We start from the raw sequence: 19,456 nt of genomic DNA on the forward strand, positions 1-19,456 counted from the left end.
CATACGGAATAATTAGGTTCATTTAACCATCTGTTAAACAAACGTACATTGTTAAGTGGTGCCCGTTGGGATGGAGTGATAAGCAGCCAGAGTGTTCCTGCTTTCCTTCTGGGCTTCCTTAGAATAAGACAAATTCTGTTTCACTTTTTGGATGCTTTAATCTCCAGTGCTATTTTCAGAAAGTAATCTATACCATTAAGTGAAATCACCTTATCATGGTTACTTACAGTATACTCTTAAGCGTTCAAACAGAAATATTTTATTTTTATATTAGTGCAGATAATAAATAATATTCCTGGGTTGGGCCTGTCTCTGATGTCATTAAAAGCCAGTGGCAAAACACCAGGTGATTTAAGAAGCAGTAGCATCTGGTTCTTTATCAGACAGTGGAGAGGAATTTATCAAAAAAAAGTGAAGACTTATCGAAGGCTGGCAGTCCATGACTAGTCCCATTCACAGCTGGAGTCTGGTGAACATGGAATAGAAGAGCAGCTTTGGCTGTGGGTTAATTTCTCGTGGAGAACCTTTTTTATTAGCAGTATACCATGCTAATGTGAGCATAAAGTTAAAAAGTGTCTTACTTGGATGTTCACCCAAAATCAGCAGCAAAAATCTGTCAGTGTATGTCTTCACAGCTCAGCATACGAGTGCAAAACTTAATTCCTTTGACATATGCACTAATAAGCAGATGGTGGACTGAAGCAGCTGATGTGTAGGCACTTACCTTCAGTAGCAGGACAGGGAAGGCATCTTTAAATTAGAAGGAATCCCAGCACTTCATTAACTGCTGCTTTCCTGTTATGCTGCTGTGCTGTTACAAGGGATTTTATTACTGTGGAGGCACAGACCTTGTACTGGTCCTCTAAACAGCATGCTGCAGGAGTCATATGCTTAAATTATGCAGGATGAGTGGAACACTCATTCTAAAATTTATGAAAAACCTTAAGTGCAGATTTTGTTCCCTGATGTGCATGCCATATTTGTGTTTGCAAAGGACCTGCAGAACAATGATTGCTTTTGCCTAATTATGGAGTATGGAAAAGAAGAAGTTGAAGATCATGACTGCCCATGACTCTCTGAAGGATTGTGTTTATATTTGACAAGAGCAAGAAGAAAGAGAAATTGAATTTGTGCCCTCAGGTCCACAATAACAGCTTGAGTTCCTAGCAAGATGAGGTTCCCACTGTGCAAAAAGCCGTATAAGTGAGACAATTAAGAGGTCATAGATAACGATAGACAGAGAGATCACAATCCATGTATAGGAGAACAAAAATAGGAAGAAAATTAGATGCATAGTGAGTAGAAAATTACTCAAGCTCAAAGCAGATCAGTAGCAGAACCAAGAATGAAACCTGTGTCACTACAAACTCTGCTATGTCTTACTCCACTCTTTTAATAAAACTGTGTTCCAAAAAAGCAGTTCCAGTGTCCAGAGGAAAGGTGGAAAGGAGGTATATTGAGATGCAGAAGTAGTAGGCATTCGTGCATAATTGTGTAATGCCTTTTTTTTTTTCATTCTATAGTTTGTATGAGTATGTGCAGCTTCAGCTGCATTCTAAAAAGTCACATATATCTTTATTTTAATCTATCTTTGCAAAGGCTTAAAAATAATCATTAGACTTCAAAATATGATCTCTAACAATTCAGTAGTCTTAGAATTAAACCATCACTGTGTAGCTTTCTCCATTTGTATAAGGTGAAACCTGCTATACCATTTCTCTGTATGAAAGCCTGTCATATGCATTACCCATGTCAAACTAAAAGCTTTATTCTTAGTGAGCTAGAGATCATCATCAAAGAGTATGAGTTTCCCAAAATGTTTTGAAGAAGGCAGTCTTGCCAAAAACTCTGTAGCATTCCTGCTCTATGGCATATAGTGCAAACCATTTTAGTGTGTAGCTGAGTCTTGGAGTGATGTTCCCACTCTACATGCTTGCTATTACCTTCCATGCCGTGATGTTTTGTTGCGTCCAGTGTCACAATGCACAAGTCCATGCCTCCCCGATAGACGAGGGGCTCAGAATCACAAGATATTGCTATATATTTGTAATTTCTTAACATATTCAGGAAGGTTTCCATGGTGTGTTACTTTTCTGTAATTTAAGCGGGATAGGTGACTGTAGGCAGAATAAAACATTGGAAATACAGGTGGTCAGTATTTATTCAGGATACATGGCAGAAATATGAGTCCTGAAATATTTCATTACATTATTCACCTATTCACTAGCATCAGTCTCTCCTTAATTTATTCTTTTTTTTTTTTTTTTTGATTCCTTAAAGTGGAAAGCAAAGTAATCCTATTGATCTTTTACAGAATAAATCTGGTCAAATATCTCAGTGCACTGCTAGACTGTCTGTATTTGGGTAATTTTTCAGTGATTTATGGGATATCTCCTGGAAGCCACTGGAATTCTAGGGTCATGTGACCTAGACTTACCAACTCTCTGCATCACTTTTTTCTCTTCTTTGCAAGTCAGCTCCATTTTGTGAGTATAGCCAGTCCTTTGTGCTAAAGTGCTAGTGATCAAGAAGACAAAAAGGCTTCTACACATGTATTTGAGGACTCGCCAGCAGGTCGTTTAGCATGTCACAGGTGCACCAGCCCTGACTACTGTAACTCTGCTGTAACAACAATGGTTAAAATGCAATTTCAGGAGAACACAAATGGAAATGGACTAATCTTGGATGTGTGCCAGTATGTAAGAGGGGAGGTGACATTGGTGATGATGACCTTAGAGCAGTTGAGGATATCAATGGAGGCTTGCCAATATAATGTGAATTAGACAGGCACACATATAAAATCTGCACTACCGAGTGGATCATAAAATTTGCAGTAAGAGTTGCGTTGTGCAGATGAAGGGTATTTTCATATGATTGTTCCATTACTTTCTCTTCTCGTATTTCCTCCCACGCCAAGAAGAAATATAAAATTGTTTCCCATGTAGTTAAACCCTCAAAGAAACCTACCATAAGGGAAAAATATAGTGTAGAAATTCAGAAGTTGGCACTCTTCCCCTGCATTTTTTTTCACTCTAAAAAATGCATGTATTCTACCATAGCGTAGCTTATGAGCAGTGGTTATCTCATGATTAAATCCTAATGGAAGCAGGCCCTGATAAGGTGGATCTTGAGGGTAAAGGACTAACCACAGGTGGGAACCTGTAGCGCTGACCTAACCTGCAGCTCCTGTGAAAACTATCTCTGTCAATGTTTTACACAGAGATAATTATTGTGCTTTAGCAATAAGGCTATGAACAAAGCAGGTTCGGTATATATAGCTTTAGTGCTGTGTACTCGTTCATGCTAAAACTAGACCCAAGTATGACCATAGGGGACAAGAGTTTTACAGCGACACCTTCTGGATGAGGTTCATTGCCCAGGTGACAACGGGGTGGTTGTCAGTGAATCTGCAGAGCTTCGAGTTTGTTTGCCTTGATGTTTGTTTTGTTGTGGTGGTTTTGGAGTGAAGCATGGGAGAAAGGCTGTGCAAAAGTGGAATACTAAGACTGGCATCCTGACCGTGTAGTTGTTGAATTGTACCCCCTAATTGTTCAGGTTATTCCTCCTTCCTTCTTGACGCATTTCACATTCCTAGGAAAGATACATACTGTTTTAGTATAAAGGTGGTTTCAGTTTACTGGATCACAAATGATTCCTTTTAAAATTCATAGTTCTGTGAATTAGCTTGGTGTTTATTAAATATCTGTGTACCTCTATAACAGATTAAATTGTGGACTGCATAGGTTGGCATGCTTTCCAAATACTGTTTCACTATCTATTAACATCTTTATTGAGTGGAATTTTTTTCCACTTCTTTCTCTTAATTTGGTGTCCTTTACATCTAATGGAAGCATAATCTAGGAGCACAAAATCTCACCCTCTGCTTGTAAGTACTGAATGTTGGTATACTTGTAAAAACTACTTGGATTCAAACCCCTTTTTATCATTGTAACCTTCAGCTGAATATACTGCAGCTTATGGCTGATCTGTTGTAGTTATTCCATATGTGAATAGGGCAATTAACATGCTGAAAAAATTAAATAATTTTTAAAGTTATTCTGATAACATATATTTCATCTCTTCTGAAATAAGACATTCTAGGAGATACTTCTAATACTGATACAGATTCTCAGGGCATACAAATACTGTGAAGAGGCATCACCAGGATAAACAAAAGACAGGCCTGAAGTGTTGGGCTTCTCAGCCTGTTTCTTTCACAGTATTCATACTGAATTTCTGTATATATAGAATCAGTTATGTGCGAAAGTGAGTGCTCATTACAGCTCAACAGGTCTCAACTTTTTAGAAACTACTACACCTTTACGAAAAGAGATCCAGTCATTGGTGCAGTGATCTCTGCCTGTGCTGTGGTTTTTGTTATCATAATAAGGAGAGGTGAATGAGAGGACAGTGATATGTGAGGTTAGCCACATAACCTTGTGCTTCAAACCAGTTTGTTTGATATCTTGAGTTTCCATTTGTCTTGACCAAAATAATCTGAAAATCTTACCAGTGACGCAGTAAATACAAAATATTTAAACTCTGATCATCCTGATCTGAGAATCTTTTCTTGATGATACTGTGTCAAACATGGGAATAATTTATTTCTCACTGAAGCGGAATTCTGGATAGAATTAAATTATACTGTGTAATACATATGAGAAGGTGCGACTCTTGCTCCATGTCCTGTTCCTACTGCACTGCTGTACCATGCCCCTGTAGCTGCACATGGAAAGCTGCAGCAGCTTCCTGACCAGATTTAATGTGCCTATTGCATGTTTAATGTGCTGCTGGTACAGCTGGGTGCTGCACTGGAAGGGTTCTCTGGTGAAGGTCCCCCAATGAATGACAAACTCCAGGATTTCACTGTGGGCTTGAAAATATGTGAAGAGGCATCAAGCACTGCTATTGACATAAAATTGCAGTGGAGTAACGTTAAAGATGTTTCAGTGATATAGAAAGGCCAATCTGCGTCTGCATTTCTGTGCTGACAGTTTCTCAGACTGAAAATCATGGATGAGCTTTGTGTATATTTTGTGTCAAAAGGTCCACTTACTGAAAAATATCACAGCACAATATTTTTTTCTTCCAACATACTGGTTTATTGTTATAATCATCATTTCCGGCCTCACTTACTTGTATTGGCTGTCTGTTCATCTATTAATTGGTTTAAAGATGATTCCTTTAGTTATATTTAAACAGCGTATTGTGAATTTGTAGGACAACCTAGGCTTTTGTGGCCTTGTTGTTTTCTAGGCACCACCTCCATCTTTCTTTCACCTCCTCTGAGTAGCCTTTGAACCTGCTGGACAATTCCAGCCCAATTTAGTGGAGCCATTGAGCTTGCAAAGGACTTGAAAGAGTTCTGGTGATTTTCTGCAAGTCAAATGAAAATAAGTAATGGAGTAGAGAGAGATACCTCTTAATGCCTCCAAGCTGGAGAATTAATTTAATCCTTGTTAAGTAGAAGAGAGTCCACTGAGCCTCTTGGTCTCATGACACAGCTGATGAGGTGCCCAAGCTTTGCTGAGTTCCCTGGTTTGGAACATCGTCTGTCAGGTGCCTTCTTGCAAGGATTTCTGTGGCTTTTCAATACCAAAGGCTTCTGTCATTCACATTTGGTTCATGTGATTAATGGAAGGAATGGCAAGTTCTAACTTTCTTAATGTATTTTCATTGATAAGACCACCAACTTAGATTTCCTTTTTCACTGTTGCAATTCATATAGTGTCTTTTAGTAATCATTAACAGGCAAGGTTGGTAATCCTTGACACTGGAAGGCTTATTAAGCATGTTTTGGAGGTTTTTTTACAGCTTGAATCTGTGACTGCAGGTAGAAAATTAATTTTTTATTGAAGTGGTAGTGAAAATAAAACCAGTTCAGAAAACCACTGTTTAATGTGTGCTTATTAATAGCATATGAAGTTCATTTTAATGTTTTAGGAATTATGTGAAGAGATTTAAGAAAAAAAGCATTTTGACTCATAAAACAATATCCCTTTGTCCAAAGTTGTACGGACCAACTAGGAAAGCTGATTAAATGAGGTTTTATGAAGGGATAGTCTTTTAAAGTTTCCGATAACTTCAGCTCTTCAAACAGAAGCAGTAGTCTTTGAATAGAATAAAACATGAGTTTGACCTAAAAATTGTCATCCTTGATGGGTAGTAGGTCATGCTAATATTTATTAATTCAAGGGGTTCTGTTTCTGTAGCATAAGTGTTACATCTAATCAGATCATATCACCCACATGAAGCAAGTCCACCATGTCTCCCAGGATAAGCAGGTCACACTAGGTCAATGCTCAGATGGGAGACTTATGAAGCATTCATACCGCTGGGAGAAAAAAAAGATCAACTAGCCAGCCCGTTTTCTGCACAAGACATAGTGAGTCACTATTCCTTCTCACTATGTGAGATACCGTGCTGGTGAGGAAGTCATCTTTCAGGTGAGATTTAGAATTGGAGTCGTGTCATTTTTAGTCATTACAAGTGCCATGGCACTGTTGCTGCTCTTTGTCAGATGGACTGTGCACATGCTGCCTACAGTAGAGCAGTTTCAGTGCAGTGTGGAATTTGGCACTTGGAAGCTCTTGGGCAGCTGCTGTGCCCCTGCTCTCATGTAGCATTGACACATCCTGAATACAAGGTGTTCAAGTAGTCTAGAGAGGAAAAAGTAGCATCTGAAACCTAATCAAATTGCTGTGTGTTTGGGTGGACAGCTGTGGTTTTGGGGGTTCTTTTTTTCCTAATAACCCTAGTTTCTTCAGTCATCTGAAATTGAAAAGTCTTACCTGGAAAAAAGTTAACAATAATGTGTCCCAAAGTCTTAAGGAGCAGCAGGCTAAATAAACAGAATCCCACCCATTTAATTACTGCATTTTTAATGATGTGTTTGCCAGCCAATCTAAATATTTTTCCTTTTTTCTTCACGATTTTTTAAAATGTTTAAAGTTGGGTAATAGCTGCACTCTGTTTCCTTCATATACTCTCCCTACCTTGTAGATCTTCTTTCTTTTCTCAGCTTCTCTGCTAGGAGACAGCCACAGCCCTTCATACCTGCTGCAACTATATATTGGTTCATGTTGTTGGCCTATAGAGTATTCACAGTGCAACTACATTAAAATAGCAATAGTAGCAGAAATGTGGCCAGACCTGTTTCATCTTACCAGATGAGGCCTTGCAAAACAGTCATAGCTTCAGGAAGAAAGTGCCTAAATTGCTAAGGAGGGTTTCTCAAATAAATCTTTCTGTTGAAAAGAAGCACTTGTTATGAACTCTACCTTTTGTTTTGTATGGCTTAATCCACTCACTTTTGTTCCCTGTGATTTATTTAATCTCACTTCATCAATTGGTTAGTTAGAGGCTTGCTAGCATGTCCTTGCAATCTTAGATTGCTCCATACTTGTCCTGTTAATAAATTGGGTGATTTACGTCTATGTTGCCAAAAAGACATGGAATTGTTTACAAATCTGAGAAAGTAAAAAGTTCTATTTCCTTCTTTGGTCTTCAAGGCATATTTTAAGACATGCTAGGCTTTTAAATCTAAGCAAATACCTTTGGTTGTTGTTTCAGAAGTGTTTGGGATTCAAAATTCTACTGGAAGTAAAATTATTTTTAATCAATAGGATTTAGATACACCAGTGTTGGGACAATTTGTCAGATATGCTGATGTGCACACTTTTTCACCTAACACCTTCACAAATCGTAGTGATGGTTTTCTGGAAAAAGTAGCTATTGGGAATTAATTGCCCCTGATAGGCTTTGAGGAATTTGTCATCTTATTCTTCTTGCTTCAGCAAGGAAATAACACTTTTCACAAATATATTCAGCATGAAAACTTGAAAATAATATATATTGTGTTTGTTCTTAGCTAGTCCAGAGCTTATTTGCCCTGGATAGCTAGTGGTTAAAGTGTGAATGTGGTGACGTTTCTCTAGCACATAACTACAGTTCTGAATTTGAATTCTACTTTCTACAAATACTCACTTACCTCCTTCTGCTTTAGAGTCTACACCTGTACCAAATTCATTGTATGATTGCATGAAAATACTACGGTAGGACATGGGGAACAAGAAGAATGTAGACGTAGTTGTAATGTAATGCATTTAAAAATTCATATGGAATTTCATTCTTATTTTGCAATATTTGCCCAAATGACTGGGAAAAAACATAAAGCCCAAAGGAATATCCCACATGCTTTATGCAGTTCAGAGTATATGAGTCACATACACTTTTATGTCCAGTCTTTATGTACGAAGTAAATACTACAAATGTAAACAATATAAACAGATAGATATATATATATATATATATGTTTGTTAAGTCCATATTCCTTTCCTTTTAATGGAATTTTGTAGATAGAGGTTGTGGATTTTTGGTTGCCTGCACTTAGAAAGTACTTGGTTTACAAGTGACAGTCTCTTGCATTTATATAGACCTTTTTTTCCCTATACCTATAAAGTTCTTACAGATAATGTACGTGAAGGTTGCTGTGACCATTTTACAATTGTAAGAAAGAAAACTATTTGTTTTAGTGCCTCAGTAGAGCTGATGAAGAAAATACATTTATATATGCATTTTATAGGAAAATTTACCTACATTGAAAGAAAGCATATATTCCATTTGGAATACGTTAATGTACTTTATGGTGTATCACTTTACAAGTCAAATAGCTATTCTGTTTCTGGTATCATCTTAAATCTCAGACATATACAGGATGCACACAAACTTTTCAATGTGTCAGTGTGCCTCCGTCAAGTATCACTCAGGTAACCATTAGATTTCATGAAACAAAGAGAAAAGAGGCAGTGTAAAGGAAAATGCTTGTTCCAATTCCCTGAACCTGTAGATGCCTGAAATATGCTGCTAACATGGAAAACGTGAACAGTGCAGGCCTCAAGGGAATGACCATGGGAATGTTTTCCCCTGCGGCCTTAAGTTTTTTTACATGTAAGTGGTCACAGATAGTCCCTGTCATGAGTGCCCTGAGGACAACGAGTTGGCCTCCCCAAGTCTGTCTCTAGTTAATATGTCTTATTCCATCCAGAACATGTACAGTTGCACCATGGTGGCTCAACTTCACTGAAAGAGCAAAGTGCTTTAGACTTCAACAGGGAAATCCTGATGCCATTGAAATAAAGAGGAGTTCTGAGGTTGATTTCTCTGGTGCCAGAATTTCACACTTTGCCATGGTGCTCTGAATGACATTCAGCTGCATTAGGAAATCTGACATGCCAATGTGGAGCTCAAGGATTTTGGACTGAGAGCTGTTGCGAGGTCTACATCTGATTTTAAAGCTGAGTGTAGCCAGATATAAAGAAACAGTTAACTTAGAGTTGAAACAGTAGCCTATATTGTGGGGAAATCAATTAAATCAGTTAACTCTCTGCCTCTGAAATGAGATTTCATTATATTCAAACCTAAGAGGAAACAGCCATACCACCTACTGTGCCAAAGCCTTTTTTAAACTAGTCCTAATGTCAGCTTCCTGCTTTATCATCATACTGCTATTCCTTCGCCTGTCAGAGACCTGTGAGTCTCTGGGAACTCATTTATAGTACTGCTTCTGTGGCCTCTCCTGAACTCATGTATAGTACTTGCTCCTGTAGCTTCTCTCATACGTGTGTTATTCTTTGTGTGAAGTAGCTCCTCTTTTATTCCAATCATTCCAGAAAGTTCAGCCTTTCGGGTGGGATGGAGAGGAGGGAGAACACCTTTTATTTTACTCTGCTGGTTTACCATTCACTTTATTTGTATTTTTCTTCTCAGAAAACCAAAAGGGATGTAAATAACTTTGATCAAGACTTTACACGAGAAGAACCAGTATTAACGCTAGTGGATGAGACAATTATAAAACAAATCAATCAAGAAGAATTTAAAGGGTTCTCTTATTTTGGAGAAGAGCTACTGCCATAGGCAACGTTAGGCTGACAGATGGATGATGCTGCAAGAAGTGATTCTGAAGAGATCGTCAAATTACTGAGACTCAGTAGATCAAGAACTACTTCTATTACCCTGAGCCCGTATCCCCAATTAAAGTATATATTTATTGTTTTTTCCCTTTAACGTTCTGACCTGAAAGCACTCTTAATTTCTGTCTCACAAAGCAATGCAAAATAATTTTGTATCAGAAATTGTAGATGTAACACACTGCCATATATTTGCAACTTTTCTTTTATTCCTAAGATCTCCCCAGAGGAAAAAATTGCATCTTTTCCATGGAAAATGAAGCTGTGCTATTAAAAGCAATTTAGCAGATCACATTCTGTAATCGTCATATGTATTTAAGCTAAGAAAGTGAGAACTGTTTCTTCTGCACTGGTGGTTATGGTAAGATCTGTACTCAGATGTGGAACAAGTAAGTAATATGTTGCCCTTTGGTAAGCAAAGAAGTCTGCCTTCATGGAGGTGTAATCCTCAATTATGAATTTATTGTGGTGAGATACAAACTTAAAATAAACCTGTCCAGAAAAAGAAGCACATCAAATAAGGCTTTCAGTGAAGTTCCTCATACAGTTTATGGAAAACTCTTAGGAATAAGAAGAGTCACAAAGATAACTGAAATTTTATTTAAAGCAAGAAATAGATACTATATGGATAGTTATTAAAGGGCTAAAGAATAAAAAGCCTATACTATTTAACAGAGCTATATATAGGCATTTTACAGTTTTTCAGGCAATTGGGTGTACTATCCATGTTACCAAATCTAATATCCATTTAAATGAACCATTAATGTGATGGCAAGCTTGCAAATGTTTACAGTTAATTTTACAAAAAAAATTAATTATAAACATTATAAATTTGCCTTTTCCATTGTAGCCAAGTTGATGAATAATTTCTTATTTATATTTATTTTCTCAGTAGTGTGTTACTTTTGCACACTTTTACAAAACCATAATACTACTGTGTTTGTTGTTTTTTATGTTTAAAATCTAAAGAGAAATCTGCTTTTAGAAGACACAAAATAAGGCTACACATGCATTATGTAGAAGTGTGTTAAAAAACTGAAGATCAAACATTCACAAACTGACATTATTGAAAGTTGTAAATTGAATTTTTTTTGTGTATGAATTGAAATGGTAACTCATGTGGACAATATTACTAATGTGAAGTTACCTCCTGTAGATACGCTAACAGTGTTATGTACTTATATTTCTGGGAGTACCCTGTGGTTTGTTTTTTTGGGGGGGGTTGTGTACATGTATCGCTGAGGTCATTTTATTATATATTTTACTGGACTGAGTGAGCGGTCATTGGAGTCCATTTTAATTGTTGCACATGGATTTCCAGCTGCACAAAAATATATATACTTGTGATTGGCAAAGTGGCACTAAAGAAGCTTTTTTGCCTTTTGTACAGGTGAGATTTTGTATATAGTGTTTGCTGCAAGGCCTGTGGAATTCATTGAATATAGAGGTATCAACTGCTGCATGTTCAGGCATACTATTAAAATGTTAGTCTATGAAAGAATAATTATAATAATGTCCATGTGCAATACTCTTGTATGTGTATTGGTTCAATTTACTGTCAGAGAGATGAGGTTTTTGTTATAAAAGATGTAGACATATATTAAGCTATACTAAATCTCTTGTATAGTTCTCTTCAACTCTATTATGACATGATAGAGCTTGAAAAGAGAAAGGAATGTTGCAAATCATGGTGGACAAAGTGTGAATCATTGGCTTTAAGAGATAATCTCGGTCACAAGCAGATGAGTTAGTTTGTGTCAGTTTTACATCTGGCTGCTCATAGCCTGTTACTGATGACAACATTCAGTTCCATTTTGTTTTGTTTTTAAAACTCAGGTGTAATTATTATATATATTCTTATGATGATTTCAAAATATTAAATATTATGATATATCAATAAATGTGTTGTCTGGCCTACAGGTGTAATAATGGATCAAGCCTTTAGTTTAATTTAATTTATCTTCAGTAATCTTTTGTACTGGGAAAAGACTAGCTTCTGGAGCTGAGTACCAGCACAGAAACATCTTAATGATTGCATCATCTCAATGTTTAAATTTCTTTCTCTTTTAGAAATATATTGTAGAACTGCCCATCAATTTGTGTCTCACCACTGGCTCTGTTTATTTCTCATCACAGTTAGCTTTTGACATCCAGGCAAGAATTGATCACAATGCTAAAGCGTTCTTTTCCATAGGTGAGTAGACTGGTGAGGAAGTCAAGTTATTGGATAGTGCACTAGTGTTTGTACAACAAGAGGCCTTTACACAAAACTCTGAGCATTTATTTTGAAGGAATAAAAGTGTCCCATAAAGCTGTTGTAAGCAAGGTATATAGTCTGTATTGCCATTTCTAAGGTGAATATAATTAGCAAACATTTGTATTTCAAGAGGCCTCAGCACCTGCAATGTTTGGTAGGATGCTAAGAGAAAAGTGAAGAAGATAAAAACTTTTGCATGGGCAGATATTTCTTCAATATAAATAGTTAGATCCTCTGCATTGGGTTTACATCAGAAGGTTTGTCTGTTACCTTGAACATTTTTTAAAGATAATTCTTAAAAATGGACATTCTGTTACATTTCTGCCTGTTCTGTAAAATCTTCCCTGTTCCTTCTTTGTAAAATGAGTGCAAAATGCCAAAAAGATTATTAATAATAATTATTATTATAAAGAATCCATTGTTTCTTGGTATTTCTCCCAAATAGACTTTATTAAAAAATGGAAACACGTTTTTCTCCATAGCGTGAAAAATACTTCTCTCCAAAAAAGGCTTACAAATTACCTCTTTTTAAATTATGTGCAGAATAGTTCTGGCTAAATATAAAATGTATTCAGTTGGGGGGGTAGGGTTTTTTTTATTGTGAGGATTTGTTTGTACAGAATTTTTTTCTTATGGGTGTAATTTGAATCTTTTGCCATTCATTAGTGTTATTTCATCGTAAACATTATTACTGTGCCAAATGTACTGTATTCAAAAGGATGTGAATGTGTATTGTTTCGGAACCTAATAAATACAGTGATGTTAAATCTTATTTTTTTCCCCAAAGTTTTCCTGAGTATTTCCTAAGAGGAAGAAAGAAAGATGAAGGATGAATATTTTTACTGTTACATGTTGTACAAAATACCATGAGCTTGTCTTTTAGGAGTGGACATTTTGCAAAGGAAGGATTTGTTAACAAGAACCTCATCTGTGAAGCAATTAACACTCCAAGAGAAACACAGGTAACCGGGTGTGAACACTATTTATCTTGAGCAATATAACATTTACGTCAAAAACACCAAGCAAGTGAGTTTACAGACTTTTTCTGCTTACCAGCTACATAATGGTCACTTAGTTCTGATTGATCCCACCATTCTGCTTGGCTGCATTGTTAAAACTCAGTTCAGTAGGGCACTTTGTGTACAAACACATGAGACTGCTTTAGTCTTTAATTGGATTGATTAGAGGGATTAATAGTATGCAAAAGTTTAATTAATTAGGGTCATAGACCTTATTAAATGTTTTAACTTAATCTGTCAATGTGACATTGTCTGAAATATTTCAATATTTCATTGTGTTTCAATTTGCACCTTAAATACTTTCCATTTTCATGGTCTAAAGTTCTTAATTTCTGTTTCAGTAGATCAGCTACTGGCATATTCTAGCAGTAATTCCAGTTAAAAATCTCCAGTTAGTATACCTAGCTAATAGATATACTAACTAGCTTAAAAAATAAATAAATAAATAAATTGAAGAGTGTTTTCTGTTCAAATTACAGTTTTTGCATAAACCTCCATTTTCTTCCTTCATGCTGAATCTTCTCAAAGTCACTGAACATGTTTGGTACCTATGAGCATATTCCAAATCTTGTATGTTGACAGCATTAGCATAAGCTTTGTCACACACATTTTACCAGTTGAACAACTATGTAACATCATGATTTTCTGGGTATGTTTTGTGACCTTAAAAGCATAGGAAGAACTTAACTGTCATCTTACAAACAATAAGGATCACTGGTATCCAAACACATCAATCCATATCATGTTTTCTTGTAATGCTGTAACTGATGTCTGTTAAGAAGAGATTTATCCTTGCTGATGGACTGCAAAATTTGGAAGGACAGCAGTCTTTTGATGAGGAATGAGTCACAGTCTGATTGACTGCCCGTGCTGTAAATGTGGTACTAAAAGTTCAGGGAGAGAGTGTCAGCATGTAACTGTCTGCTTCTGTGGCCTTGCACATAGGGGCTGTTAGATCACTTTACAGTCAAAAATGTTTTTAGCCTCCTAGTAGTCTGGTCACATATATGAGTAAATCATTATGATAAGCACCTAAACAAACTGATCAAAATCAGAATAATTATCCAATAGTGAATCGAAGTGTTGAATAGGTTGACATATCCTAACTCGAAGAAGCTACAGAAATTCAATTTGGGTCTTCATCTATACTGTTTGAGCAAAGCTGTTTTTTAATTAAAAACACGTGGGGTGAACATGACTCATCCCAGGCATGAGGAGAAGACGAGAATGAATTAGATCAGAGTGGACCTCTTTTAGGAACAAGAAACTTTTCATCTGAGTAACTTAATTCATATAATCAAAAAAAGGTGTGAGCAGCCATACTGGATCAAACCAAACACCACTCAGGTCAGGTATCCTGCTCTTGGCAATGGTCAGTAGCTTAAGCAGTAGTGTACACTGATTAGAAATCAAGAAGTGAGCTTTGATTGTAGCTATAGCAGTATAAAAGTATATCAAATAGAAAATACCTGTGGAAAAATCTGAGAACGAGAAAGCATGAGATGGTATTCTACCTGCAGCAGTTTGACTCTATGATGTTGTAAAGTAGATGGTCGTGTCTTTATTATATTTAATATCTCTGAATCAACTTCCTTTTGATTAATCAGTTTTTGAACAATGTCAGCTTCTGGCATGCAAAACATTCTGTGGGAAAGAGCTACACAGCTCAACTAATCTTTATGTTAAAAATTACCTCCTTCTGTTTATTCTGACCCAGTCATAATTCCATTTTATGCTGCCTGGGTCTTTCTTTGAAAGAGAATAAATAATCATTTGCTATTCATCTTTTTCATGCCAGTCAGAATTTTGTAGGTCACTGATACATCCTTCCTCAGCCAGTTCTTTTTCAGACTGAAGAGTCTTCACCTGTCTGTAAAAAGGCTTCATAAAGACACATCCCATATTTTTGGTCATCTGTGCCAACTTTCTCTGAATCTTTTCTAGTTCTACTGTATCCCTTTTGAAGATACGGAGTAGAATTACGTGTAATATTCAGTATGTGGATGCAGCGTGGATTATTACAACAACTAGTGTGTTGGGTTTTGTTTTCTGTTACATTTTTACATCTTTTTTTCTTAATGCAAGTTTGTTCTCAATTACTTCACAGGCCTTTCCAGATCAGTATCAATTGTAAATCTAATATGCATGCTCTCTGTTAGATGCTCCAGTCATAATGAAAATTGTTTCTATCCAGGTGTGGTGCGTTGACCCTGGCTGGGCGCCAGGCGCCCACCAAAGCCACTCTATCCCCCTCCTCAGCTGGGCAGGGGAGAGAAAATATAACAAAGGGCTCATGGGTCAAGATAAAGACAGTTTAATAAAGTGAAAGCAAATGTCACACGCGAAAGCAAAGAAAAACAAATGATGTTATTCTCTACTGCCCATCAGCAGGCAATGTCTGGCCACTTCCTGGGAAGCAGGGCTTCAGTACGCGTAGTGGTTGCTCCGGAAGACAAAAATGCCCCCCTTTCGTCTCCCTTTACTTAGCTTTTATAGCTGAGCTGACGTCATATGGTATAGAATATCTGTTTGGTTAGTTTGGGTCAGCTGTCCTGGTTATGTCCCCTCCCAAGATCTTACCCAGCCCCAGCCTGCCATTGAGGGGGGGCAAAAATGTTGGAGAGACAGCCTTGATGCTGTGCCAGCACTGCTCAGCAGTAGCCAAAACACTGGTGTGCTATCAACACCTTTCTAGCTACCAATGCAGAGCACAGCACTATGAGGGCTGCTATGGGGAGAATTAACTCCATCTCAGCCAGACCCAATGCACCAGGACATAATGAAAATAGGTTAAATAGGAATTTAACCAATGCAAAGTGCTGCCTCAGCGTAAGCTTCCATTTTAGCAGTAAACCTTTGATGGTTACCTTTTCGGTATGGTTTTTCTACTGCTGTCATATCCCCTATACATAGCTATGTTTAGGCTGTCTTTCCCTAGCTTGCTTATTAGAACATTGCGTGCAACAAATATTTTTCCAAAATCAAGATACAGGACATGTTCTACTCCCCTCCTATCAATACAGCCTCTTACTGTGTTCTTGAGTATCCCTTCTTTTGACACGTTAGCGACAATGAAGGGTAGAAAGGTGAAGGTTTTCTTAGCACTTTGAGAAAATGTATATATGTGCCAAAATAGTTTCCACTCCATCTTTCCTTTTACCTCATCATTGCTGGGGAAGCAGGAGATAAGAGCAGCAGCCTGAGGTGGAACACAAGCTGCCACTATAAATATTGTGAAATGATTATGCAAGACTGTCCAAAATTTGGAAAAGCATTAAAGAACTTTCACGTTTGTATGCAGATGTTTAATCCTTGGAAAAAAATCAGTTAGGAAGAAAGTCAGTGACCTGGGGTCTATTGCTGATTCGGGCAGTGGACTGAGAACCAAATTGAGCATTGCATACGCTTGTCGTCACCATCCAATACTACCAGTGTGATTTAGTGTCTTACGTAGTACAGGAGGTAGCTTGAAGATAAGACTAAAGCTGCTAGTAACAGCAAGAGTCAGTGCCAGGCTGATGCTTGTCTGTGCAAATGTACATTCTCATTTCTCTAAACCTACTAAGACAAAATGTTACCCAAAGGTGCCATGCATCCAGGATTGGTGCTACAAGGGGGAAAGTAAAGAACAGGAGTCCTGCTTTTGGCGTAGACGAGCTGTTAGGTTAGTTTAGTCACCTTATGTTGCTGTACCTTTGACAACCTTTTTGGAATAGGCCAGATATTCCTTGAGTGACAATAAATACATCCCTGCTCAAATACACCTATCAGATGGTGACAGTTATGGAGAGACTGGAATGTCAACACGAAGAATTGAAACTAGGTGCTACGAAGATGATTTGCTTCTTACAGTGTTAGCGTAAAGTTAGCAGAAGTGGTAGGAAAAGAGCATGGGTGAACCTAGTCAGTACTCTCACTGTACTGGCATTTCTGAGCACAAGGTGTTTTCAAACCACGCTTCACTGAATACCTCCTGGTGATCTCCCGTGAAAGGGCTTCATGGCTGCTTGAAGTCCCTTTAATTCCTCTTTTCAGTTGCTAAGCCAAAAGACAGTCAAAAGTTGTGTACAATCAGATACAGTAGTTGATGCATAAGGGAGGTGGGTTTTTTGGTTTTACAATGGGATAAGCTTTTTATTGAAACATGGTCACACCCAGGCAAAGTTTGAGAATCTCTGTGTTCTAGGAAAGCTATTTACTCAGAGTCTTTGGTACATTAAAAAAGAACATTTTCTGTTGATTTTTGGTTAATGAGCAGTGAGGAGTAGGCAAAGATATCAGGCACGTGAAGGCACATTTTTCCAAATAATGATGTGGTTGATTAAGATGAGCAGATTGAGGGTCAAAGAGATTATGGGAATCTCACTTAGGTAAATGTTTATGTTAGGGTGGGGATCACTGTCCTGTTTGGAAGCAAACCTAAGACCTTTAAACTTTACGTGTTGGAATAATGTGGAGACATTTTTTCTTTGATTAAATGATATGCTAACCCCTTACATGCTAGTGCATTGCAACTGCACTCTTTTCCTTCTGTAAAGGACAGGAGCTGAACTTCTAGGTCCTGAATTCTGCTGTTACAAGGCCTGCTTGTAGTTTATGATACTGCTCTACTGAAGTACAGGGTTGTATGAAATCCCTCCAACACCACCTCATAGCTGCTGAACAGAGGCCTTGGGTAACCCCAAGATCAATCCTCCCAGAGTGCAGGAATCTTGCTGGAAAACTGGTGTTCTAAAGCAGGTTTTTTCCCACACTTTTCCAATCCCAAATACAGGGCCAAATTTTTAAACAGCTGTCACCACAAAACTCTATGTTTGGGCACTCTGAAAGCATCTCTGGTCATAAAGACAGCCTGCTAAAATCATCAGTGAGTTCAGTCTACCAAATATGGACCATAAAGTGCTGATCCAAAGTCTACGTTGCAGTGGGTCCCTCGTATTGTTTAATTGCATAGTCATCTTGCACTATAGATATGAGATTACCCTATCTCCCATTGCACATCACCAGTGCTGGCTTGGTCAGGCAGCAGCTGGACACATTGACTTCAGTGAGAAAAGAAATGGAAAACTGTGCAGAACACCGTTATTCTGACAAGTTGAAAGGCTACAAAAGCAGCATTAAACCATCAGTCTTTAATACCACCGGAGAAATCTCCTTCCTCCAGGAGGAGTCAACTTACGTACAACACCCTCTCAATACATCCCTGCAGAAAACCAGTGTACTATCAGGCATTAGCCTTCTGAGCGGCCCATACCAAGTGGTAAACTGCCAAGATGCTCATCTCAGTCATGTTACCGTTTTTCTCATTTGCTTGCTCAGGGGTAAAAGTAACATACTGCAGGAGCATTTTGCAGTGGATAATAATGCTGCCACCATGTATTTGGTTGACACACTGAGAGAGGATCTCCAGCTGCTAGACTTCAAATATGAGAGTTTTACTGAAGTTTTTGTTCTTGTTAATATTCCTGCCTGTGTTGGGAGAAGACTCTGGGTGATGAAGAGGAGTGGAGAGTCCTAATTTTCATTTACTGAGCTGTCTAGCAATAATTTGAACCACCCACACAGCTGAACAAGTTGATTTCAGAGCCCGGGAGGTTATCAACACCAATAAAAAGCAGTTGTCATATAGTTTAGACACTATGCGTGGGCAAAAAACCTCCTGGTATATCACTCATATGCAAATTGAAAGTATTTCTACGACCTCTGACCCTGCTTGTAAACAGCAGATTCCAGGAATTCTGCTGGAAACCATATATTACTAAGGCAAAATTGTACTTAGCAATAAACATGCTTTCCTCAGTGAAAGAATCTGGAAGTGGAAGAATGCAAGACCTTGAGATGCACTGCTGATTGTGGGGAAACCACTGAGGCCACCTCCTCCTAATGGCTGGGAAAACAGCCACCCTTGCAGAGCTCCCAGTGGAAGTATGTAAACCAGACACGGCTGTTGTGCATGAGCACCTCGTTAACACGCTATCAGGCATTCACAGGCAGTGGCTGTGCAGTGCCAGGAGTGAGCAGACACGTGATTTAAGCTTGCTCTGGCATGAAAGGGAAAGTCGTTGGAGGAATTAAAAGAACTGTGTGGAAGGACAGGATGGTTATTTTAATGGCAGGAGGAGGACAGAGGAGCAAGTAGGTGAGAATGGGAAAGACAGAAAAAAACAGTAGCAGTCCAAAATGAAAAATCCCCTTGGAAAGGGAGAGGTTTC

General features: G+C 37.9%; 1 protein-coding gene across 1 annotated transcript in view; it reads left to right on the forward strand.

The window, feature by feature from the left end:
* Positions 1-10,199, forward strand: part of PRKCE (protein kinase C, epsilon) — a 300,600-nt gene extending 290,401 nt beyond the window's left edge. The window contains exon 15 of the mRNA XM_010576498.1: positions 9,769-10,199. Within this exon, the coding sequence (XP_010574800.1) occupies positions 9,769-9,915 (147 nt within the window). The 3' untranslated portion in view covers positions 9,916-10,199. The remainder of the gene's footprint in view (positions 1-9,768) is intronic.
* Positions 10,200-19,456: the final 9,257 nt, after the last annotated feature.

The sequence above is a fragment of the Haliaeetus leucocephalus genome, unplaced genomic scaffold (genome assembly GCF_000737465.1).
Source record: "Haliaeetus leucocephalus isolate CR32 unplaced genomic scaffold, Haliaeetus_leucocephalus-4.0 Scaffold526, whole genome shotgun sequence".
In the NCBI taxonomy this organism is placed as follows: Eukaryota; Metazoa; Chordata; class Aves; order Accipitriformes; family Accipitridae; genus Haliaeetus; species Haliaeetus leucocephalus.